This window comes from Pinus tabuliformis, chromosome 1_2, assembly GCF_031772625.1.
Source record: "Pinus tabuliformis cultivar Carrire ecotype Pingquan chromosome 1_2, CPIR1, whole genome shotgun sequence".
Classification (NCBI taxonomy): Eukaryota; Viridiplantae; Streptophyta; class Pinopsida; order Pinales; family Pinaceae; genus Pinus; species Pinus tabuliformis.
In genome coordinates, this window is record NC_142298.1 from 1169143227 (window position 1) to 1169169757 (window position 26531).

The window sequence follows — 26531 nt, forward strand, 5'->3', positions numbered from 1 at the left end:
CAGGCAAAATTCGAGACACGTTTGGGATTCGAAGAATCCTAATAGGATTCGACAAATCCTATTTTGGGACACGTTTTTTGGCCGAATCGTATCCGACACGCAGGATTCTGGTTCGCCGGGCCATTTGTACGAATCCGGTTACTTAGATTATAACCTCTTTTTACATATTTCCCATCTGGGTCCACATTTTTCCATTGAGTTCACAAGGAGTTAGACTCCCCCTCCCCTTGTCCACACTTTGGATCGGGCCTGGAAAGATGCTCCGGAGGTTGATGCAGCTAAAAAAGAGTTAAAAGCATAATTTGGCCACTTACAATAGGAAATGTATCATAAAATGCGAAAGATGGTCGGGACATAAAAATTTAGCTCATGGGAAAAAGCCAAGCATGAGCTCTACCCTTATCATTATGGCCATCACCCTGGTTCCTAGGGACCCTTATGTGAGCCCCCTACATCTTTAAGGAAACCATGATTGTCCCAACCACTGGTGGATATGAACTGCCCAACCTTAAGGTGGTAATCACTACTATATCATAAACATCATGCTCTCATTCCCTGGAACCCCAAGCAGTTATAAGAAAGAAAAATCAATAAAAGGCAAAAGGCATATGAGGAAGGGTGGAAAGACAAAGGTCAAGTAACTCATGTACCACAATTTCTCCCTCCTACGTCTACGTGTGGGTTTCCCTTATTATAGTTTCCCTTGTACCATGGCATGTGGCCTAGAGCATGCCCTTGCTACTCCACTTTGTTCCATCATTATATCACGTGACACCTACAATTTGGCGAATGTACCATTGACCTGTCACTCCCTTAGAGGCTGAAACCACCTAATAGGGTCCTTTATGTTGAAGGAAAGCTAACTAAGTTCGGTCTTTATAAATGTACTTTTGATATTTGTATTTATTCAAGAAAAAGAAATATTATTTTTATAATATATGTCAATGAGTTTCTTGCTCATTGAAAATAGGTCCAGCACTATTTAAAGTGCTATAGGTGAGTCAAATAGTCAAAAGAATAAGTTGAAGACATTAAGGGCATGTTATACCTTGTATGTATATGTATTATGGTCAAGAGAACACCTCCAAGCAAAGTCACAAGTCTCCTCCTAGCAATGGCACCATCAATAAGCTCATTCAAGCTCTCTACTCCATCAAAGAACCATCTGAAGTCCACTCTACAAGTCAGCCTACAAGCAGCCAGATAAGTCTGCCTAAAGGACTGTCAAGTCGGCCTAAAGAGGAGGGACAGACCTCTATTTATAGAGGCTGTCCACTCCTCATAAAACACACAACAAGAGCTCTGAAATCAGCGAAGAAGAAGGTAAGGAAAACGAAGTGAGAAGGTCTCCAAAGGCAGCAAAGTGAGAGGGTACACCACCAAAGTCTTGAAGGTTGTTCCAAGGACTACTACAGTCACACGTGCAGAAATCTGAGAGTTGTTCCTGCGGCTAGGACAGCAGTAAACCACAGTCACACATCCACCCTCAGTTGGGGCTGAAACTAGGCCTACAAGGCCTACTACTCTAGCATGGAAGAAAGACCCTCAAGCGAAGAAGAAGGGCACTCAAACGAAGAAGGAAAAGAGGCTACAACAGTCACACGTGCGAGAATTTAGGGCTGCCAGACAGTCACTTCCAGTTTGCACCTACACTTTGAAGAAGGAGCTCATTTGGTTGGAGAGTGAAGGATCATCATAAGGGAAAGACACCTTCTCTAGAGCAAGTGCAACAAGGTTACTAAGAAGTTGAAAGAAGAACGAAGTGCCGGAGGAAGGAGGACAAAGTGCCGGCCGTAAGAAGTGTCGGAAGAAATGTCGGAGTACATGGTGCAAAAAGGAGTGAAGACTTGACTTGTGCTTGGAGGATCTCATTGTCAAGGGTCTAGGGTTTGGCATTGATAAAAAGAAGCTTCAATAAGAGAAATTCACTAAAGGGTTTTCCTCTCAAGAGTAGAGAGGTTTTGGCCCTCGCAGAAAGCCAACATCTTGTGTTCTTCTTTTTATGTTTAGATAGCAGTTTGATGAAGTACACACATATGCACTAATAATAAGAAGAAGAAGAATAATCTAACAAGAAAAGTAAAAAGACTCCACAAATTGTTATCAAGTAACGAAGAATCACACTACACTACTTTGCCCTAGATTCTTCAACACTTTATTAACCTCCCTCTTGAGCTTGGGGACACCTGTACATTCTAAAGCCCTTATGGAAGAGCATGCCACTATGAAGTGTCCACTTCGTTCCCTCATTTGTAAGCTCATTTACTCAATTACACTAATGAATTGTTGTACTAGAAGGTGAGGAGATGCATTGGATCTTATACAGGATTGCAAGTGGGTCTTCATCTTGGCATTTGGTCTCCATATATGGGATCCAAGCCCTTTACCAGGCCATGATGGTGTTTGTAGGCTAAGCATTTAGAGCCATGGGCCTCCTCCACAACAGTGCATTGATTTCCATGCCATGGGATCCTTCAACACCACATTTGACTTGCTCGTGGCCCACTCATGCAGAGATGATGATGTACTTGGACCACAATGCCCAGCCAGCCACATGCTTGCACCGGACACTTGCCATTTGATCCAGGGCCCAGATGGAGTTTTGTCTCACCTAAGGAGACATGGGAGGGCTTGTATCATCATTCTAGCCCTGGGAAATTGACCTGGGCCCACCACTACGACAAAGGGTTGAGATTAAATCTCCTTGGATGGTTGAGATCGCTCTAATTCATGACTATAGAAAATTTAAATTTTCCCAAGCCATGGAATAATAAAAAAAGGTAAATCTGCGCCTTGGTCCCACTTGTGGGTCCCTCTGCCAAATTTAATGCACCTACTAAATTTAGGTGAACCCTTCCTCCTCTAACTCCATTTAACAAGATCATCTTTCTATCCTTCTATCTCTCTCTTGGCTGCACGTGTGAATGAGTTTTTGACCGAGTTTCTTGGACAAGTTTGACCAGCAAGATTGATCTCTGTTTGACCTAAGTTGACCAAGCTGTTTTGGACCAAATTGATCGAGCTATAGTTTATCGCAGGAGGGCTGCACGCACAAACTGTTGACCACATGAGTTTGACCACATACTGCAGGGCCAAAGTTTGACCATAGCCCTGTTTAACCAGGCCAAGTTGACAGTGTTGACTTGCTGAAGTATTGACCAGGTCTGACTGGTATTTGGCTTGGATTATTGGCACAGATTTCTAGACAAATTGCTGATTTGTAACACTTGCAGACAAATAATTTCTCCTGCGAAAAGTTGTTGGGTTTTCTCCCAAGGTTGGGTTTCCCAAGGTAAAAAATATTGTCTCTACTGTGCATGGCTGTCTTTCTAAGAATTTTACTGTTTCGGCTGCATTTACTGTTGTGACTTTCTGAAGCATAATTATTCATTGATAGTAGTGGCATAAAATACTGGTTGGAAATCATTAGGAAGTAATTATCTGGGAGAAAAATGTATTCTAATGTACACCTTGTAGAAATTCAACAATGCAGAGGACCAGTAACAATATTGACTCTTTGATGCTCATCTGATGTTTGATTTATCTTAGCTTCTTTTCACTGTCCATTGTGTTTTTGACTCTTGATACTAATCATGGAGGTCCTTGACTCTTATCTAGTAATTTACTATTTCAGTATTTACTCAATTCTGTTTAGAATCTGAATCTATGTATTTTACCTTGTTATAAGTTAAAATTTGAAATTTTGATGCGCACATATCACTGATTCAATGTGCAATGTGATAATATCAAATGCAATGGTGATTGATGGATCATGTTTGTATTGTCACAAAATTGAATTTACAAATGATGAATTGTTATTGATGAACTCCAATTACTCTCTAGACATAGCATTTATCATTTTATGTTTTCATATCTTTCAAATTTTTATTTTTTATGGGTTTAGGGATGGAGTTCCCTAATCAAATAGAATGCCGATTGATTAATCATTTGTATCATTACAAATTTGAATTTACAATGATGAATTGTTATTGATCAACTCCAATTACTCTTTGGATGTAGAATTTATTATTTTAAGTTTTCATATCTTTCAATTTTTTATTTCTTATAATCTTAGGGACAGAGTACCCCATGCTAGGGACCCCAACATTGCATCCTCAAGTCTCAAAGACATGGTGTAACATTGGCTAAAGCTTATCTGCTTATCAAAGATGCTAAATAGTTAGGAGGGACAGTATATTATGGTTTATTTACGTCCTAATAGTATCGAGGAAATGGATATGATTCACCTTTTCTATACGCTTCCACCTTTATTTTCAGCTTTGTAAATACTTTTCTGTTAATATAAGATAAATATAAAGGCATGTAAATTTCAAAATAAGACTGCAGATTCAAGAAATTCCATATAAGATTGTGGGTTAAACAACAATAAAATACTAACAACAATACAGTGAGAAGTCTAGGAAGTGTGGCTAGTCTTTTGCTTCCTCTAAACATTATTTGTACACAAAGGAGATCAAAATGCTTGCCTTTCGATTGCCACAGCAAACACTGAACCATCAGAAGAGACTGACAGGTCTGTAACAGCAGAAGAAGTGCGGTTGTCCACTTTATCAGTGTAACTGCTCAGTCCAACCTTTAAGGTAAATCAAGTAAACTATTATCAGTAGAGAGGGGGGGTTGGTCATTAAGAAGTGATATCAATAAGAGTAAATGAAATCAGACACGTAATACCATAACTTTCAAGCATATCTTGGGAAGTGTTAAACTGACCACTGCTCCAATTTCAAAAGTGTCCAAAAGTTGTCCAGTCATGAAGTTCCATAAACATACCTGAAGACAGGTTAAATTACAATTGATTCCCAAGATGTTGAACATCAACTACATGAAATTAATAAGTATTAAAACATCCACCTACAACTTACTGTCGCATCACCACCCCCTGAGACTAAAAGTTCTTTACAATCTGCTTGTCCACCCAAAAATGATATACAAGACACAAAGCTGCCATACAAATTCAACTATGCATTAGCTATGCAAATATTATATTGATAAAAGATATTAAATAAAAGTTAATAGTGGATTAGTGGAAAATAAGCAGTTTGCTACAAGCAAAAGCTAAAGAAAATACAAGCAAAGGAAAGCTAGAATGTATATTTGTTTAGCAACCAAAAACAAATCAAAGCCATCGTAGAATCTGCTACAAGACATAAGTTATGAAATTACTGACATGTAATTGCAATGCTAGTTGTAGGGAAATGGTGCTTCAGGCTTGGTTCTGAGAGCTTTTTAACTCATACCATCAAAACTCTCTTTTCTACTGCTTCTTCTGAAGTGTGTATGAGACTCTGAAGTTACAAATATCAAAAAGATTTTGTTTCACTAATCCATCGGACAAGGCTGCCCATTGGCCCCTTATTTGTATGTTATTCCAGCTGATGCTCTAGCCTATCCTCTTGAATTTGCCTGTGCCCAAGGTCAAACTAGACGAATCCCTACGAGTAAGCAGTTTCTAAAGTATATTTTGCCAATGACTTAGTGCTCACCCAGAACTATCTTATGATTCTGTTTGAGGGTTAAGAAGCAGTGAGATTCTATCCCACTAGTCTCATTTCAAATGCATCCAAATATGGATATTGATCAGGGCCTCTCCCAGACTCATTTGCAGCAGATTTCAAAAAATCGTTACTTTTAGCGATTTCGTTTTTTTTAAATATCCAGAGATCCAGCGCCTACATGATAGAGATGACTACATATTATTGATCCTTTTAAAAAGATGAGTCCAATCAGACTGATTTCTTTCGCATGTGAGATGATCAATTTACTCGCTTTTTCACTTTTTGTTTTTTGGTAAAAGATAGATTAATGCTCCATTTAGCCATGATCAGTCTTTTCTGCTTTTTGCTTTTTGTTTTTTCAGAACTTGAATGTTTTCTGGACATGTCTATAATTATTGGTTTCCATGTATGGTCAGTACATGTGGATATCATGATTCTGAACAAGCAGTGGAGATGTCGCTTGAGATTCTAGTATTTGTATTCTGGAAGAGCAAGAGGTCAATATCATCATTGCACAGGTTATTTTCATATCAGTTCAAACAGAACAGCTGAGAGGGAGGTCTAGAGGCAGTTTTCGCTTCACAAAGTCATGCGTGTCAAACATTCTTAGTTGCAACCCTTATATCTTGGTTAGTACATCAAAGGACCTTGGCCAAATCCTTTATCCTGTAGCATAAAAACTTATGCTGAAGCACGAAGACTGATAGCTTGTAGACTTTAATATAAAAATATACACAGGTATTTAATAATAATTTATTAATATATATAAAATGTATAAGATGATTTGAATGTACAATGAGGCCCTGCTTTTATACCTCAGCAGGTGACCTTTCGTGAAAGGGCATGTCTTTTTAGACATGCCTTTTCGCTTAATTTAATGACTATTTAACCTAAATAATATTTATATTTATTTTATTTATCTAATTGTCATGAATTATATTCATAACATAGCCTCTTCCTTCGGAAGCTTTGTTCTCAAAGCTCTAATGCTTGGGTTTTTCTTCACTTAGTGTATGTCGTCTTCGATGTATATAGGCTGGCCATCCTCCTCTTATAGCTCATCAGTAATATTTCTTTAGATTTTTATTTTTTTTAAGTCTAAATAATTTTTATTTTTATTTTTATTTTTTATTATAATAATTTATTTATTTTTAATAAAACTGTTTTTTTTTAGTTACTCGATATATATATATATATATATATAGATATATTATAAGTTTTATATATATAAAATGTAATTATATAATTTTTTTTCTTTATAACTTACCATGCCCTGACCAAATCACCGTTTCCGAATTGATTCTCAGGCAGAAGACGCGTCCTTTGAAAAACCCAACGCTGACAGGCCACGGCGTTTCGGCCTGGATTGATGTGTTAAAAGCCTCCGCAGTGGCTGCCAATTGTTTGAACCATTGAGCCGAGACCTTGAGATATCTCTTTTGATCAGAAACGAAATCCACGTGATAAAGTCCAAATCTAATAGTATACCCAAATGCCCACTCAAAATTATCCAGAGGAGACCACACAAAGTACCCTCGAACATCTGAACCATTTTTGATTGCTGCAGTGAGATAACTCAAGTACTCTCCATGAAACCTTATTCTCCTCACATCGTTTAGATTTTCTTGCAGAGTCGACGAGGATTCCTCAGACTCTGGATAACCGTTCTCTGTGATAATAATAGCTGGGTTGTCATAGAATTCTTTTACATACTCCATGATTTTCTGAATTCCATGAGGTACCACAAACAAACCGTCCATCCCTATCCGTTCTCCGATTGAGACTCCGTGGCGCTCTCTAGTCAGATAAACCCTGGAGTCTGGATATAGATATTGCGTGTTGTCGGGGGAAAGGGGAGGAATGCTTGTTGCATATAAGGTTGTATAGTGATTAATACCCATATAGTCAAACGATACCCAAAGTTTCGCAGATAATTCCGAGGATATGGAGGGTAAGCGCAATCCTAATCTTTCACGCATTTCTTGTGGATAAAATCCAAAAACAATTGGATCCAAAAACCATCGAAGATTGAAGGATAAAATTCTGTCAATAGCTGATCTCTCTTCTAGAGAATCTTCCAAGGGTTCGTACCACAGCGCGCTCATAACTAACCCTATAGATCCTCCCTGAATTTTCTAATATTTCTCCCTATATTTCTCCACTGCAGCTGCATGGGCGAGCAAAATGTGATGTGCAGCTAGATATGGCTCCGCTGACGAGCAATTCCCTATTATGCACAAAGAATTGGCGTGAGGGGCAGCACACCTCGTCGGTGGAAATATTCCGACGGTGTATCCCAACGGCACAAACAGATTTGGCTTGTTCACTATCGCCCAATATTTGACACGGTCGTCGAATGCCCGGAAGCATATCTCTGCAAACACTTCGAAGTCGTTATTGCACACCGTTGACCTTTCGACCAAGGCCACGTTGTTGGACGACAGGAGATGACACTTTTTATTAACGGTGTGTGTGTGGATCTCCTCATCACCGTCATAATAGTGGCATGACCTGCTGGCTATCGGATCAGTGGTCCAGTTCTGTAATAGATGGTGACTGCAGATAGGTAATAACAACGAAGGGTTGTGTATGCTGACAGTTTGAAGTGTCCAAGGACCGAGCGTAGAGGAGCACGCGACAGGAGTCGAGAAAGGATAAGGGCATGGAGTGTATAACCAATCCGAAAATGATGGTGCAGGTGGGTCTGACAAAGAAGGGTTTTTTCCATCTTCTCCAACAGTTTCGTTACCGTTTGAAGCATCAGAATTAGACTTGTCCATTTCATCAGCAGATTGATAAACACTGCTGTCAGTTTGACTTATTTTATTATCAAATACTACCTTCCAATCTTCATACATTTCTGGGTCTATAGGAGGATATGGTTGTGGCATTGAATGTGGAGAATGGTGCCGAGGCAGAGAATTGAGATAAGTAGGTCGTGATCTGCGACGCCGCTTGTGGTTCGAGTTGTATCTTTGATCATCATTGTTACCAACAAATCTGCTGTTGTGCGTAGGTGGGGGGCTATCACTATGTCTACGTTTGCGCTTCATTGTCGTGGACTCATGATCTCTTGAATGATTTCGTTGAGGCTCCGAACGGGAAATGTATGAATCGTCTCCAGCCATAACTTCTTCAATTTCTGTGACGGATCGAGCTCCATCGCACTTTTGATTTGCGTCCTCTATAAGCTGCTCTAAATAACCGCTTTTATGTTGGCTACTGAGCTCAGCCAGAGAGATAGAGATTGATTCATCTTCATCTTCATCTTCATCTGGATCTTCAACATTATAATCTTCTTGATCTATATCAGCTACATCAGAATCATTATCTTCATCTAGATCATTTTCCTTTCGACTAATTTCTGCAAATGATTTTTCTAAATGTTGTAATGCTTCTTGAATACTAAGTTGTTCAACGTAATCAGGATGTGAACATAATGGCACATTGTGCGGCGAACTACGTTCAAAAGCCCGCATGATTATATCGTGTGCCATGGCTCTGATACCACTGTAGCATAAAAACTTATGCTGAAGCACAAAGACTGATAGCTTGTAGACTTTAATATAAAAATACACACAGGTATTTAATAATAATTTATTAATATATATAAAATGTATAAGATGATTTGAATGTACAATGAGGCCCTGCTTTTATACCTCAGCAGGTGACCTTTCGTGAAAGGGCATGTCTTTTTAGACATGCCTTTTCACTTAATTTAATGACTATTTAACCTAAATAATATTTAATTATTTAATATTTATATTTATTTTATTTATCTAATTGTTATGAATTATATTCATAACATATCCATGATCATGCAAGCTATTTTAAAACATTTTCATAGGTATAATTTACCTTGCTTCTTCAACATGCTAAGATGATTAGGTTGACTTTCAAATAGATTACAAGTGGCCTTCTCAAGCTTTTCTTTATCCAAGCTTTACTCCAAATGGCCGAAAATGTTGCCTAAGAAAAGGGTATTTGCTGTTGGTAAAAAGGGAAAAAGGAAAAGTTGTAGGGTCTAATTCAACCCCATTTGACCAAAGGCAAATTTTTTATTGATATGTTGGGAGTCTATTTCCAATGGATTGTTTGCTGGAAGAGTCCTGTCACATTTTTTCTTTTCAGAAGAGTACAGCGCACTGGTCAAGGAAATTCGAATCTGAAAAGAGGTAACCGTGATCACAGACCACTTCTCAGCAGAAAACCCTACTACAGATGTTTGAGAAGGCTACAGTCACATGTTCTCCGCACATGAATTGCCATATTTAATGATGGGCCAACCTGCTTTGGCATTTATTTTGGATCTGACCTGTATATTAGCAGTAATGAGGAGCCGACCTTGGTCGAAGGGTGCTAAAACTATTATTTATACACCCTCTTAGTGTGCCTTTAGAGGGTGCAAGGCTAAAGGTCTGAATATGCTGTTAAGGGTCTTTGTGTTCGTGTAATTCACTCTTCACAACAGGTCTATTAAATTTCTTGTTATACAGAATTATGTGAATCTGCCATAGGGGAAATTAATGAAATTGCTGCTCAGGGTCAGCAATGATATATTCATTGCTAGCTGAGTTATCTGCAGGTAAATAAAGAGGTATTAGTCTCCAATACTGCCACACATTCATACATCAGACTATTCACCTGTGTTGGAACTTGGGTCGATGCAGGAAAAGTTTCCAAAAAGTATTAATGATAACTGTGGAACATCAATCATAATCTAGTCGTGCTCAATGCATCCTGCGCAATCTAGTTGTCCGGCCTACACTAGCGCTGACTCCTTGCTGTAGAAATCTCTCTTGTTGTTTTCTGTCACACTTGACATGGGACCAACAAGAAGATCGAAGGAATGGGAAAAGGTGAAAGCAGAAAGAGAAGTAGGAAAGTGGGCATGGTTGAAGAATGGGAAAGCCCAAATCAGCAAACATTTAACAAATCACAAATAGGGATTCAGGGCCCCCCGGGAATATCTAAGCATGGTAAGTTGGAACTGTAGAGGTTTCCCATGGAGGAGAGGACCGGGTTTGGGGCCCATAGCAGAAGGGAAAGACATCATTATCCTTTTAGAAACCCATGAGCATGAGGGCTGCAAGGTTCCAAAATATGAAGGTTTCAATAAAGTCTCAGTATGGAATGAAGGAACAGGAACTGGTAAAGGGCACAGAGGGATCACAATTCTAATAAGAGAATCGTGGGGCAGAATAGTAAAAGTGGAAAAAGAAGATCCAAATAAGCAATATATATGGTTGAGTATAACTAACAACAAAGTATCATTCAGGCTGGCTGCATGTTACTTTGCCCCAAAAAATTCAAAGTTTTACAAGAAGACAAATTTAGATAACGAAGACCCTTTTGGTGCTTTGAAAATAGATATCTCTGCCTTCAGGATGTTAGGAGATATAGTGTTAATTGGGGACTTTAATGCTAGGACAGCGAACAACCAGTCTATTCAATTGGGAAGTGCTGAGAATACGGACAACAACCTTCTTTGGTTAGAGGAGATTGAGGATCACGTGGGGACAAGGACCTCTCAGGATGGGAATGGGAGTGTATCCCACTTTGGCATCGAGTTGTTAGGTTTGTGTAGCCTCTACGACATGGTTATTTGCAATGGCATGAAAGCTTGGCCAAGATCCGGTGGCATCACATGTAAAACTTACAATGGTCAAAGCGTGGTGGATTATGTGATATGCTCCGAGAGCTTGATTTGCAATTTGTCAGATTTCAGGATTGGGGCTTGTTCCATTGACATGAATTCAGACCACTCACCTCTCTTTATGAAGTTGGGCATGAACACAAGTGAGCTACAATAAGTGCAGACCCATCAGTCTCAAAAAGAAGCACATGCAAGTGGAAGAATCCTCATGAACCAGGAAAATCAAGAGCTCTTTGCTGTGACTCTAGAACAACACTTTCAGGGGACAAAAAACAACACTGATGTCAAAGAAGATAGCGTGGGAGCAGAGTGCTTTGGCAGCAATATGTTGATCCCTCTAATCCACAAAGCCTTAGAGGGGTGCAAAAGATCTCGGCCTAAGAAGAAGGGCTCAAACACTTTTCCAACTAATCCTTGGTATGATGAAGAATGCAAGGCGGCTAAAAGGTCGATTAAGAAGGAGACAAATAGTGAAACCCTGAAGAAGTATAAAAATCTGATTAAAACAAAAAAAGAAAGCTATGTGGCTGCGAGAAGGAAGGAATTAATTACTTTGGGAAAGTACAACCCCAAAGGTTTTTGGCAGGAGCTACAACAAAAGACAAAGAAAACAGACAATAATATATCAGTTGCACAGTGGTTAGATTATGTAAAGCTCCTTTATGAGAGAGATCAAGAGAAAAGTAAACCCCCCATAATCAACTCTACAACCGAGTTATTCTAAGTGGAAGACGTCAAGCGAGGTATAAAAAATTTAGCACGTGGTAAGGCCTATGTTGCACGAAACTTCTAGGAACCCGACTTTCGGCATGTACTCGTACCCAAAACTCTAAAACTCAGCGGAAACTCAACCGAAACTTGACCATCATGTAATCATCTCTGAGACTTAATATAGACTTGGTTTTCCTTCTAAATTGTCATATATGGGTCTTATTCCCTTTTCTCTTGCAAGATAATGTGTTATTCACTTATTTATAAATTTATTTTTATATATATAAACATATATGACGTTTTGAACGATGTTTCGGTCAACATTTCCATTTTTGGGAGGTGATGTTTCTAAACGTACCCGTTTCGGAAACTCCGAAATGTTTTGGCGCTTTGTGCAACCTAGGGTAAGTCTCAAGACATTGATGATTTGCAAGCAGAATTTTTAAAGTGGGGTGTAGAGATCTTGGCTCCAATCGTTAAAAGGATATTCAACAGGGTTACACAAGGCAATTTTCCAGTGGAATGGACTACGAGTGTGGTTATCCCTCTTTACAAAAGTGGAGACATCAATAATCCCGCTAATTACTGCACTATTATGTTGATTTGTGATAGCATCGGATGTGCTCTAGCCATGAAAATTGGTGGAGAGGCTAAAGCACATGAGGTCTCCAAGACCCAGAAATGGTTTGGGGCAGTGTGGAAAAAGTCTGCAAAAAATCGGGATTAAATACTAAAATTGCGATTTTTTCAACAAAACGATTTAATCCTCCAATTTTTTGCAGACTTTTTCAGAAACGAAAAAATCGCGATTTATTCGTTATATGCCTAATTTTATCGGGAGTCGACCGAAAAAGTCGGCCATCTCTGCTGAATGTGGGATATGACAGTGGTGTTTAAGGGCTATCATATAGTGATTTGATAAGCAAAATTACTATGAGTTGCCACTACTGTTAGAGTTGTTATACAATGAATTTGACGAGGCAAATTTGTTGTGAGGAGGCTGAACAATAAGGGTTTTGGACAACTAGTATTCAGTGTCTTGGAAGGGCCAAACCATTGTGAGTTGATGATATACTTTGATGCTGATTGTACAGTGATTTGGTGGTCAAATCCACTTGAGAAGTAGATCTGGTTAGGGCTGAGTATATTGTGTATTTTGGAGCAGCAAATACTCAGTGAGCAATTGATGGCAAATGAGGCAAAGGACCTGCCAGGTGTCAAGGACAAAAAATGCAGAAAGGGTTGATCTAGATGGGCTACTTCAACAAGTAAGCTATATGTTTGTTCTTGTCTATTTCTCATTGGTTAGATTGCAGATCTGATGTTGCAGACTACAAGCCCTAATGGATTGTGGATACTCTAGATGTTAAAAAAAATAAAAAATAAATGAATATTTTTGTGTTTTTTTAATTTTGCCGACTTTTTCAAAAAACTCCCGACTTTAACAAGTTTTTCAACTTCTGGACCCTTGCCGATTTAATCCTGACTTCGAATTTTTCCACAGGGGAAATTCCACCAAGTTAGAGAGAGATTATAATTAAAATAGATTTTTAATGAGGAAAATTAAAATATTAATGGGTATTAATATAAAATTGGGTCAGAATGTTCTAAATGACATGGATCAAGCCAAATCTAATCTTAGCCATTGATTAGAGACTTAATCTCGGTCGTTGAAGACTCAACAGGAAAAGTATAAGACGAGGCTTGAGGGTCAGTTGGAGATACACCAAGATTGATCAATTAGTTCAATTTTCTAGAGCAGGGTTTGCTGAGAGAATTCAAACAAGTGATCTGAGTTGCAGCAAGGGGAACTGAGTACATAGCAGAGAGGCAGAGATAGTGTCAAAGGGCCAGTGCAGTGATTGAGGAGGCTACGCAGAGCCAGCAGGAGCCACGCAGAGGGCCAGAGAGACTGCGTAGAGGCTAGCAGGGCCTGCGTGGGTGACACAGAGGGCCAGAGAGCTGACGCAGAGAGGCAGAGGGCTGACGCAGGGGGTTCTAGAGCTACGCAGAGGCTAGCAAGGCTGGCGCAGAGCCTTGGAGAAGCGCTAGAGGGATTTTCGTGGGGCAGATTTGTTGAATATCTGCTTCCGAAGAGAGGTATTACTGCCAAATAGAAATCTCTGTTGGGTGAACCAGTTTGGCACCCTAGTTGTACTCAAGAAAGCTACTTAATAATAAAACCCTCAAAATTGTTGCACCGGTTTTCCCAAGTTGGGTTTTTCCAAGGACGATTGTCCAAAAATAACGGTGTCCCTTGTGTGTTTGTCTATTATTTCAGTTGATGATTTGTATATGAGTTGAGACTGCATTTGTGTTTATTTTCAGTATTTATATGGTTAAATAACTTGTTAAGGAATAAACAAGTAGGTGAAATAAACCAAATAATGCAGTAGGAATTTCTGATGTGTTAGATTCAGAAATTTCAACATGGTATCAGAGGATTGCAGATCACAGGAGAACTGAAGGCACCAGCTTAATCAGAGGCATTTGCAGCAGTAGCAGTTGTCTCGAGAGATAGAGCTGCTCCTAAGTAGAAAGCAACAGAGAAGGAGTGACGCAGAGGGCCTACGTCATCATTTCGAGCCAGAAAGAGGGCTAGCGCAGAGGTAGAGAGAGGCAGAAGAGGCTCATGAAGAGCCACGTCATCCTACTCATCCAGGTAGGCTTGACGCAGTTGGCCAAAGGAGCGATTCAGTCTTGCCGAGATTGCGCAGAGCTACGAGGCTCAGTTTCTTCAGTTACTGAGGCCTAGGGAGTTGTGGGCAGATTGTGGGTTGGGAAGCTAGTGGGGTGTTGTTGCTGTCGAAGCAGAACAGTACCTAACGAGACAGAACCAAGGTAGAGGGAGTCGCTGCCTTGAGGGATTTCTAGCCAAGAAATCTAGATCCAAGTTGCAGTTGCAAAGAGGATCGGAGAGGAGCAGATCGATAGTTGGCGAGAAGATTTCCAGCAGGGAAATCGAGACTCAGAGGGAGTCTAGGAGAGAACTTCCAAGAGGGAAGTCGAGACTCAGAGGGAGTCCAGTAGAAGAGCGGAGATGGCAATGAACAGACTGAGGGATCAGGACAAGTTGGACAAGGCCTCCAACTTTGTCATCTGGAAGGTCAAGATCCTGTCTATTCTGGATAAACATTGCATCAAGGGCTTTGCCTTGAGAACCGTGGCTATCCTAGTCAACCCAGCTGATAATGAAAGGTATGAAGATGCAATGGCGAAGGCAAAGTGCATAATCCTTAATGGGGTCAAGGATCATGTAGTACCACATATTGTCGAGAAGAACATGGTAAAGGAGTTGTGGGATACCTTGACGACATTGTATCAGGGCACCTCCGTGCAGAGTAAGATGTTGTTGGAGAATCAGCTATGGTCATATCAGATGCAGAAGGGGGAGTAGATAGATTTATACATCAGCAGGTTGCAAGAGATTTGGGACCAACTTACTTCCATAGGGGCCACACCGAATCAGGAGTTCATGGTGAGGACCACCCTGAATGCAGTCTCCAAGGGTTGGGAGACATTTGTCAAAAGCATTTTGGGCAGACCTGATCTTCCAGGATGGGAAGAGATGTGGGCAGTTCTTCGCCAAGAAGAGATCAGACAGTTGACCAAGGCGAGAAGTAGCAGCAAAGGAGGTCGAATAAAGAAAGAAGAGGAAGAGGATGTGGTTATGGCATCTGCGGGACAAGAAGGGAAGTGGAAGAAGAAGGACATCTCCAAGGTGAAGTGCTTCCATTGTGGGGAGTTGGGTCATTATGCAACCGAGTGTCCCAGGAAGAAGAATAAGGGAGAGGCTTCTGACTCCAATGCAGCTTCGGCTAAGGCGGAGAAAGAAGTCGAGATGGATGACGACTATGCCATGAGTGCTCATGCAACTCTAGAGAAGAGGTGGGGTGACATTGAGTTATAGTCAGGAGGACTACAGAAGATGAGGGGCAGTATCCTTGAGGCACCCAAACTCTTGGATCATATCCGACTACAGGAGCCCCGAGTGATAGTAGCAGGATGACAGATGTCAGCAGTAGCAAGATGTAGATGGAGCAACAAGGCAATGCTAGAGTGCAGAGGTCTGTAGCAGCGCAGTAGGGGTTGCAGCAGTGCGAGAGGCACAGAGGTGTTGCAGCAACGCAGAGACAACAGAGGGAGCACAGGATAGCAGCAGAACTAGCTTCAGCATCAGGGGGCTTCTAGACTGACAAAGATGTCAGTAGTTAGGTAGATCAGTTACTTACTTATCGGTAACTGAGTTGCAATGCAGCAGTTAGCAGTGGTAGTGTTATGGGCAGCACAATGCATCATGTTGAGAGAGAGGTATAGTGCAGATGTAGTGTTGGGAGGAAGGACCAGCAGCAGCATGGATGCAAAGGGATTTGTTGTACAGATGTAGCAGTGGCAGTGGCAGAGCCATGGGTAGTAGTACAGGAAGTAGCAATGTAGTGGACAATGGGCAGTAGGCCAAGCATCAGCACAGGTACCGATGCGGAAGAATCAGTGTGATGTTTAGTGGTGGAGCATTACTAGAGCACATTCCTCGCTAAGAGGCAGTGTTGATTTGTGGTAGCATCGGATGTGCTCTAGCCATGAAAATTGGTGGAGAGGCTAAAGCACATGAGATCTGCAAGACCTAGAAATGATTTGGGGAAATTCCACCCGGTTAGAGAGATATTAAAATAATTAATATTTTTAATGGGGTTCCTAAGTCTAAACTTAGGAAAATTAAAATATTAATGGGCATTAATATAAAACTAGGTGAGAATGTTCTAAATGACATGGATCAAGCCAAATCTAATCTTAGCCATTGATTAGAGATTTAATTTTGATTGTTGAAGACTCAACAAGAAAAGTATAAGAGGAGGCTTGAAGGTCATTTAGAGATACACCAAGATTGATCAGTGAGTTTGATTTTTTGTAGCGGGGTTTGTTGAGAAAATTCGAACAAGTGATCTGAGTTGCAGCGAGAGGTAGTGAGTACATAGCAGAGGCATAGATAGTGTCAGAGGGGCAGCGCAGTGATTGAGAAGGCTACACAGAGCCAGCGAGAGCCACGCAGAGGGCCAAAGAGATTGCGCAGAGGCTAGCAGGGCCTGGTGGGTGACACAGAGGGCCAGAGCGCTGACGCAGAGAGGCAGAGGGCTGATGTAGGGGGTTCCAGAGCTACACAGAGGCTAGCAAGGCTAGCGCAAAGCCTTGGAGAAGCGCCAGAGGGATTCTTGTGGGGTATACTTGCTCAAGAGAGGTATTACTGCCAGATAGAAATCTCTATTGGATGAACCAGTTTGGAACCCTAGTTGTACTCAAGAAAGTTGCTTAATAATAAAACCCTCATAACTGTTGCACCGGTTTTCCCAAGTTGGGTTTTTCCGGGGACGATTGTCCAAAAATAACGTGTCCCTTATGTGTTTGTCTATTATTTCAATTGATGATCTGTATATGAGTTGAGACTGCATTTGTGTTTATTTTCAGTATTTATATGGCCAAATAACTTGTTAAGGAATAAACAAGTAGGTGAAATAAACCAGATAATGCAGTAGGAATTTTTGATGTGTTAGATTCAGAAATTTCAACATATTATGGTCAACCCTCTTCTTGGAAGAATGTTTAGGAATTGTTGAAGTGCAGAATCAACAACTGGGCAGAAAAAAAGGGTAAAAGAGCTAAAGGGAAAGTTAGTTTTAGGCCAAGGCACTCTACCATTGATCATTGCATCACTCTTAGGCACCTCATCGAAAAGATTTGGGACGTCCAGAGCGAGGAGGCCTTTTGTTGCTTCGTTGACTTCAAAAAAGCTTTTGACACTGTCCCTAGAGATAAGCTTTGGAGAAGAATGGAAGAGCTCGGAATACCAAGGGAGTATAGAGCAGCGGTGCATAAACTTTACGAGAAAGTTAGTGCAAAAATCAGAACTAAGGAAGGCTTCTCTGATTGCTTTGGTAGTGACATAGGGGTTAAGCAAGGGTGCCCTCTTTCCCCCACGCTTTTCAGTTTATATATTGATAAGCTGGAAGAATGGGTGAACAAAGATAGTGGAGAGGGTGTTCAATTAGCAGGATATGTGGTGAAGTTGCTTTTGTATGCAGACGATCTTATTCTAATTGCAAAATCGGCTCATGGTTTGAAAGAGCATTTGAAGGCATTAGAGCTCTTCTATCAAGAGGTGGGGATGCAAGTAAACACTAGCAAAACTAAAGTTGTGATCTTCTCTTTGAAGTGAAGAAAACAAGAAGTTAGCTTTATTTTTGAGGGAAAAGCCTTGGAGTTAGTGGAAGAGTACAAGTACCTAGGAATTGTTTTTCACAACAGGCTCAGTTGGGAGACATGCAGAACTAAAAGGATTCAAGGGGGATGGAGAGCTTCCTACCTTCTTCAGAATAGATGCAGGAAAGCAGAATTATGGGATTGGAAAACCAAGAAAACTCTTTTTGGATTGTTAGTTACCCCGGTTGTCCTCTATGGGTGTGAAGTTTGGGGGAGAAGCATGTCAAACAACAAATGGAGACATGTAGAAAGAATTCAAAAACACTTAATCACTAGCAATCTTAAAGTCAAATCAACTGTCCCATATGAGATATTGCTAGCAGAGACCGGTTTGTTTCCTATGGAAGCTTTAGCAATCATTCATTTGTTAATGTATTTAAAAAAGGTAGATGGCATGGTTGAGCACCGGTGGCCCAAGTTGATTGTGGTAGAAGAGTTAAAGCGTAGGAGGAAAACTTGGTGGAAGCAGAATGACAAGTGGATGGGAAAATGGGGAATCAATTGGCGAGATTTTCCTAATTCTAAAGTGGAAATCAAAAAGTGGGTACTTGAAAAATTCAAGACTACCACCTGGGAAAAACAGGTTGGCTGTAAAAAAATGATATATGTCAATAATTTCAACCCTACATGGTCACATAATGAAAAGACCTATTTGAGTGCCACAATCAAGGGAAAGGCTAAGATTTTAATAGCACAGCTAAGGATCGGATCCCATCATCTTAGATGTGAAACAGGTAGATGGGTAGTTCCCAAGGAAGAGTGGGAAGAAAGGACTTGTGTCTTCTGTGAGGAGGGAGCGGTTGAAACCGAATGGCACTTCATCATGGAGTGTCCTGCCTATAAGGACATTCGTAGTCAGTTTAAAAGTGACTTGAAAGAGGACAGTCTATGTGAGCTATTTATGGAAGGAAAGCTTCACAAAACAGAAAACATTTTGATTATGATCCATGCCAAGAGGGTTGTTATGGAGAGAAACTTGATTGTATGATGTTTTTTTGATTGGATATCTGGGTCCCTTAGACCGTTTTGGTCTCGTGGATGTCATTAAAAATCCTTCAATTCAATTAAATTCAATCAATGAGATCACCTTCTCTCAAGTGTGTTCACTGTGTGTCTTTTCCCTTAGCCTAATCTTCCTTTTATAAATTTGAGTTATTCACTCAAATCCACAACCCTAATCTCCAAAGTGATTGACGGTTAAGATTAGATCTTAACTTCACTTGAGATCAATGGTTGAAATTTATCTAATTCACTAATGTAAATAACATTTGCATCTCATTAGCCCCAAGCGATAGCTCAATTGGTCGAGTTCCCGTTGCTAAGTACCTTGCCAATTGGGAGGTCACGAGGTCAAATCTCCTCAACACCCTTGGGGTTAGGCCTGACCAGATAAGTCGGCGAGTAGATCCATTCAAGTGGATTTGTCCGGATTATTACCCGTGGATGTAGCAACCACTTAGTGACCGTGAACCACAGTTGAAAAAAAAAGCATTTGCATCTCATTAGATTAATCACTTTAATAATTAGAGTAATTGCTAAGGTTAAAGGACTTCTAGATGACTTCCGCACATCTAGACACTTGAACCAGCAACTATATGCAAATTCGAGGACAAGGCTATATGTGAATAAGATGGCAAAGAGCCAAGACTACTACATCAAATACTTCACTCGAGTGCTCACCGTCCTTTCTGAGAACAATCCCATCACCAACACTTGAAGAGAAATCCACTAGTAATGCTCTCTTAGAAACAAAACTACAAACAAAAAACAAGTGTTGAAGCAAGCGACTAGGAAACTAAAACGCAAAGAAATGCAGGCAACTAAAATGCAGAGAAATGCAGGCGTCGAAAACGCAGAGAAATACAAGTCGACCATTTCATTAGGGGGAGCATGGTTAGATGTACATTTAAACAGGCTAAGTGCTTCAACAAGTCGAGGAGATTGAAAAGGCATAGGCAGGTTTGCCACTTGGCAGGGGTGGCAGAGGGAATGTTTTGGATGGCAGGGAAAGATTTTGAGGACTGCGACAACGACAGACTGATGGGCAAAGGCACTTGAACTTGGAACCTGTAGAGATGTGGCTCTAGTACCATGTCAGGCCAAGGAATCACATATTGGACTACCAGTCTAAGTTTTATTAATTTGAACATAATATCTATACATCAAAGTGGTGTCCTTTGGGATTCCAATTCCATGGTCTGTTCAAATCAACGTTGCATGAAGCGGGGATGAAATGGGGACATTTTTTGGAATCGGCGACGTGGAAGTGTAATTTCCCAAAAATCTAGGAAGCGTCTACTATATATATATCTCTTTTTATTTTTTATTTTTTGCATTTATATTATAAAAAACATCCAAAATACCAAATTAGTTGTAAAAGACATGAAAACATGCATATTTTTACATAAATCAAGATAGATATGGCATCCATTGTACATCAATGATTAATTATTCCAGCATCAACCATCTAGAATCTAGATTCCTCTTCTCTTGTCTAGTCTTTGCCTCTACTTCAATTCTATAGGGATATTAGTCAACATTGCCTCATTTTTATCAAACAACTTAATCCAAGCCTTATAATATGGTAGAGAAAGCTTAACATGCCTGATCAATGATTTTGACTTGAGTGAAGGGTACATAATTGCTAAGGCCATGACAAAGGAGTTCAACAATCAATAACACCAACACTGGGGTACATGTAGGGTTTGGTGCTCTTGATTATATGTCAATCGCATGCCCTCATACATGATATAATCCAATGAAACACCACAATCCCATTGATCTTGAAAATTGTTAAGTCTGTTGAATTTTAAATGGGATATGAAATTATATTTTCTCCATATGAAGTCTGATGAGGTTGGAACCACTCTCAAACATCTTGAGTCATTTCATGGTAATGTTAAAAATTTAAGTAAAATGATGGAAATGAAAGATAAAGGAGAATGTCACTTTTACTTTAAGAATTTAACATTACCATTAGGGAGCATCTAGGAAGCGTCTAGAGAGCATCAAGGGGCACCTTGGGAGTATTCGGAAAGTGTAGTTCCTCACATAACAGTTCGAAATTTCCAAAAATTAAAACTAAAAAGGCCCCGCGGAAGTGCCTTTGTCCACCTTCTCTCGGATCCACTTGCGATCCGCAGTGGATACACGCCCGAACCTCCACAGATCTGCACCCGATCCTTTCTGGATCCACGGATCAGGCAGTAGGCACTACAGATCAGGCTCCCACGGGTTCCAATTTTCCAAGAATCGCCAAAAAAAGGCAGAACCGCGGATCTGATAATCGAATCTGCGGTTCCGCCGAAGGATCGGTGGTGGATCCATATGGGACGCAGTTCTACCTCTAGATCCTTGGGGGGGATCGTTCCTACAAAACTGGTTCAAATTACCTTATTTTATTTATTTGCATATTTAAATGTTTCACCCAATCACTAAGGATTAGGTGTCTAATAGTTATGAATAAAAAAATTCCAAAGGGAGATAATTAAATATATAGGATGCATATATCATCAATCACCTTCTAATTACTTGAACCCTTGACCTTCCCTAGTGGACTTAGTTCCTATACCATAAGACCAATGACATGTGTCACATTTTTTATCTTATTACTATTTTGACATTACATATAAAATACACAAAATTATAGACATTTACAAATATGAACAATAGAACTATGACATCTAATAAATATAAGTAAAGAGACATATTGTCTCCATTGGATCCTTGGCAACATCTCTCTTCCTTCTCTAAAGATGATAGTTTATTTGAAATTCCATCTCCGAGCTCTCGTTTAAAATGAATATTATTGACCCTCTTCCAGCCAATCAACTAAGTTTACTAGAGCCAAATTTTCTTTAGTTTCTTTTGTACTTTAATCTTTAAATTTTTAAGATGTTTTATTCAAATGAAAATAAAGTCCCAATAAATCATCAATATCTTTGGATTTCAAAGTCGACTTATAAAATAATGAGGTGAATCACTTCTCTCTAAATCAAAAAAGAAGTATCAAGCAAAAAAGGTCCAATAATCATGTACCTCACCTTCTCTCGTTTCCATTTCACTGAATCTTTGATTGCAAAATATGGCATATTCAATTGGCAAAAGAAGCAAGCAAAAAAAAATTTTCCTTCTACATAGTGTGTAAATGATCACAATGGAAATCAGGAGTTAACACGCACTTTCTATGACCTAAACAAAAGCTTTGTATTTCATGCGCCCCTCCAAGAGGATTTTTAGGAAATATACTGACCTGTCAACAAATAAATATTCCGCATTAGTGATCTTTATGCTGAATACATTCATATTTTTCTCAAGAATAAACAAGCAAAAGTGTAATATTCATTCCAAAGAATTAAGTATTTCTTACACGAATCTTGAAATCCCGATCCGCAGTTGCAATTAATCTCCCACACGGAGAGATCTCCTGTAAATGTATAACACCAAATTTAAGTAGATTTTCAGCATAACAGCACAATGATCTTTTTCCCAAAAACAAGAAAAGTTGTACTCTAACTTACTTAGATAAAATACTTAGATTTCACAAGAGATTCTCCATTCCATAACAAGTCCATCAAATTAGAATGTGCATTATAGCCATAAGCTAATACAAATTATTATTCAAATGAAAGTTTGTATCAATATTCAACATAGAAATAAGATAAGAAATAATTTATGAATGTCCACCAGTGCCCAAAGTTAGTCAATGGCACTAGAGAATGCAACAAGCAACAATAGTGATGTGAGAATGTCAAGGACTCAAGACCACTCCTAAGCAATAAAAAAAATACATTTAAAAGCAATGAGAAAAAAGGGATAAAGTTATAAACCCATATGAGAACTGTAAGATTACTACTTCAGTATACAAAAGGAAAAGAATAAAAGAGGAAGGTCATTACATTGCACTAGTGTTAGATGTAGGGGTGGAGTTATTTCCATCAATTAATCACCATGAAGGCACTTGATCTGTAAACCTCCAAGGATATTGTTGGGCCTAAGAATCAACACCTTTTTCACAGTCTACTACTTTAGTTTTATCATTATACCTCGTAGAAGCCTTCATAACTAACCGATTTTTGCATCATCTTGTCACATTTTGCATAAACATGGCCATCCGAGCTACAAAGGCATAAAGAGGTAATAAGTCCAATATTTCTATGGTTCTATACATTTTTCTTTATAAAATTGAGCTAATGTGTAAAAAGTGCAGAAACTGACAATTTCCACAGCTCCTGTGACAATCTGTAGCAGAATCAATGGTGACCATCATTCCTGAAGCAATGAATGGCTTCATTGCTTCATTGCTTGAAGCAAGATATGGTATTCGACCTATTTGGCACAACAATGAGGCCATTGTATGACCACGATGGCTTGGTCAAACCTCCAGTCAACCTATCGTGTGGCCTGAAGAACAGAGTCAGAGTGCATTAGGACTGCTACCTAGCGGTGGAATCGATTTCAAGTGAGCGAGTTATATTCTTCATATCCAGAAAGCTAAGGAATATCATGAGGGTGATTATGTGTACATACATGTCTTCATGTGGATGCACTGAGTCATCAACAATCCATAGCAATTAAATTGCAAGCTCTAATTGGACACCTAATCATCGTCCATCTTTTCTTATTTGTAGCAGCATCATTCTGTGTTAGTTACTTTTGAAAGACATTATAAATTGACTCGCTAACAAGTGAGAGAGATAGAGATAATATAGACTTCTAAACAGTTATGTACACAGTCATTTCCAGTTTAATAACAGACATGGATCTTGTTGCTGCCATTGAGTATTGATGAGCAATTTGTGACAGTCATAATAAAGTTCTTTGTGTTTTCTTAATCTCGTGCAATCACTAGGAGGGACCCCTTGTGGCGTTTAAGACTCCTGTAGCATAACATTTTCATTCTTGCTCCATTTTACTCTGTTCTGATATATCTAATTACTCTATTATGTTCCAGCTTGTCTCACAGCTTTAATCATTGGTTGAAAATATAAAGAAAAATACAAAAGATTTATTTTAACCAAAATTCACATCTGAGCATTTGAAAGTAGATCTCGTAGTCGCATTTACATTCTTTGCAGTTACATTTAACAGAATAGGAATCATAAAGCAATTTTGAGACAGTGTTCATGCACTTCTTGCAGAACAGATCTTCGCTTTCATAAAATAGTTTTTTCCATTATCTTTCTTAGAAAATTTTCATATTCTTAGATTACATTTTGATAGTTGCTTTAGATCAGTTTTGAATGTTTGTCATAGGATAGAATTCCTTGTTTCTAGTAGGTAAAATTTCAATGCTTTTGGTAGATAGGATTTTCATGCTTTCCTAGGAGTAAAGTCCTTACTTCCATAGCTTGAATGTCAATGCTTTCTTAGAATTAGTTCTCTGCCTCTGTAATTTAGATTTCCTTGCTTTCATAAAATAGGTTCTCAAAGCTTTCAATGCTTTCATAGATTAAATGCTTTCAATGCTTTCTATAATAAGCTTCCTGCTTTTATAATTCAGATTTATATGCTTTCCTAGCAGTAGAATTTCATGCTTTCATAGATGTGTGTGCTTTTCTTAGTATAATTTCAAAGGCTTTCTTAGAATCAGATACTATCACATTCCTAGATCAGAATTCACATTGCTTTTCATAGACTAGTATTTCATTTCATGTTATTTCATATGCTTTCATAGAATAGGTTTTATCTGCTTTCATAGACTAATATCTCATTTCTTGTCATTCATAGAACAGAACTTTTCTTCCAGTACTATTACCTGCTAATTTGTACATAGCAAGGAACTAGACCCCATCTGCCCAATGGACATGGCATTTAGACGAATTTTCAAAAGATCAAAAGTCACTAAAAAGCCCAATATGAACAAAGTTTACACCCACAAACTGACTATTTGGATAGCACACTAGAAAGCAAATTGTTCTCTGATTATTAAGCAAAAAAGATGCCCAAATGTGCTCCACGAACAAGCTCAATATGGCAGCTAACTCGTCCAGCATTCATGGGAAAAATACTCAGCCCTTCTTTACCAGCTCTCAACTCCCACGAACAGAGATATATCTTGCCACTGAACTCGCCCAAAAATATTGATATTCATCCCCAAATGAAAAGACTAAGAATGGATGTCAACTCGTCCTACTAGTGAAGGTATTCTCAGCCCCTTTCAGCTGATAAAACTCAATCCCCAAAAAATGTTGGTCTCAGCCCTTCACATGTGGCTTAGTCTCGACAACACAAGTATGAACTCAGCCCTCCTTTACTAGGTAAACTCGACCTTCTGAACAGTGTAGAAATTTTGAAGGTCTGTAGCCGACCCCGGTTTCGGTGGTTTTTACGTACCATGATTTAATCACCACAGCCCACATATGCTGATATATAAACATGAGAATAAGTTTGAGCTGAAACACTAACAAGCTACCTCTACTTGTAACTTTTCACTTTCAATTGATAAAGAAATAAGACAAGCATGCACAGAATTTGAGGCACTTGGATTTTTGGTCAAACACTGACCCTAGAAAAACCCACAAGGGGAAGACCAGTCTTAAGGAGGATTTTATTTGCTAATCTCAGAGAAATTTTTACACAGCAATTAATACACTTCAAGTACTTATCTCTCCCTTGAATTTTGCCCTCAACCTTCCAGAAAAATGTGCAACTGTCCTTTAAACCTGTGCCTCTGTCGGAACCTCTACGCTGTGCTTTCTGTCAGACCTCTGCCTTGGGATTTGTGCTCAGATAGTCACTAGGAAAACTGAGTTCTGCTCCCTAGAAAGTCGTGCCAATACTCAGCAATAAATGCCCCACAAAACATGCTGTCAGATAGACTAAATCTGGCAGCAATCTTTCAGCAATAGATTTCAAGCTTCAGACCAACAGTTTCTCCTTGAAATGTGGCCTGTTTCCCCTCCTTGAAACTCGCATTGGATATCTCCCTAAAGTGTGGCCTTGTATCACTCACCTACCACCAAAGCTGGAGTGATGGCTACATGACTAAGCCCTGGGTCTGCCCCAGTGCCTAGAGTCGATGTATATTACCATACTGGGATATGTCTAAAGCATCGTGAAATTTGATTAAGTTTTTATTGGATTTTTTAATTTATTAAAAATTCCCGCAAGACGGGATTTTTAATTAAACTGTTCAAAAAATTGTAAATAAGTGGTCCTAGGAAATGTCCACGGCATGTGAGTACTTGAAATTCATCTTCAAAGCCCCGGAATTATCCTAAAACCCTCTTTGGGGATCAAAAAGTGACTTGTAATCCCTCAAAACCCATTTTTTCTATGTAACATAAAGTGGTGAAAAATTAAAGAAATTAAATAAGCGGTGAAAAAAATAAATATTTCCACTAGTCAAAAAAAGTGGAAATGACGTGGAAAATGAAAGTCAAGTCAAAGAT

The 26531-nt window shown here is 39.3% G+C and overlaps 1 protein-coding gene and 1 pseudogene across 3 annotated transcripts in view; both read right to left on the reverse strand.

The window, feature by feature from the left end:
- LOC149210382 (uncharacterized) overlaps window positions 1-26531 on the reverse strand; it is a 318432-nt gene that overhangs the window by 47986 nt on the left and 243915 nt on the right. For 2 of the 3 annotated variants that reach the window (XM_089396709.1, XM_089396711.1), the window contains 5 exons: window positions 22508-22564; window positions 22320-22390; window positions 4884-4962; window positions 4693-4791; window positions 4488-4594 (listed from right to left, as the gene is read on the reverse strand). In XM_089396709.1, coding sequence (XP_089252835.1) covers window positions 4488-4594; window positions 4693-4791; window positions 4884-4962; window positions 22320-22390; window positions 22508-22564 — 413 coding nt within the window. The remainder of the gene's footprint in view (window positions 1-4487; window positions 4595-4692; window positions 4792-4883; window positions 4963-22319; window positions 22391-22507; window positions 22565-26531) is intronic. The other variant, XM_089396710.1, reaches the window with a different exon arrangement.
- LOC149210383 (uncharacterized) lies at window positions 6773-9013 on the reverse strand (annotated as a pseudogene).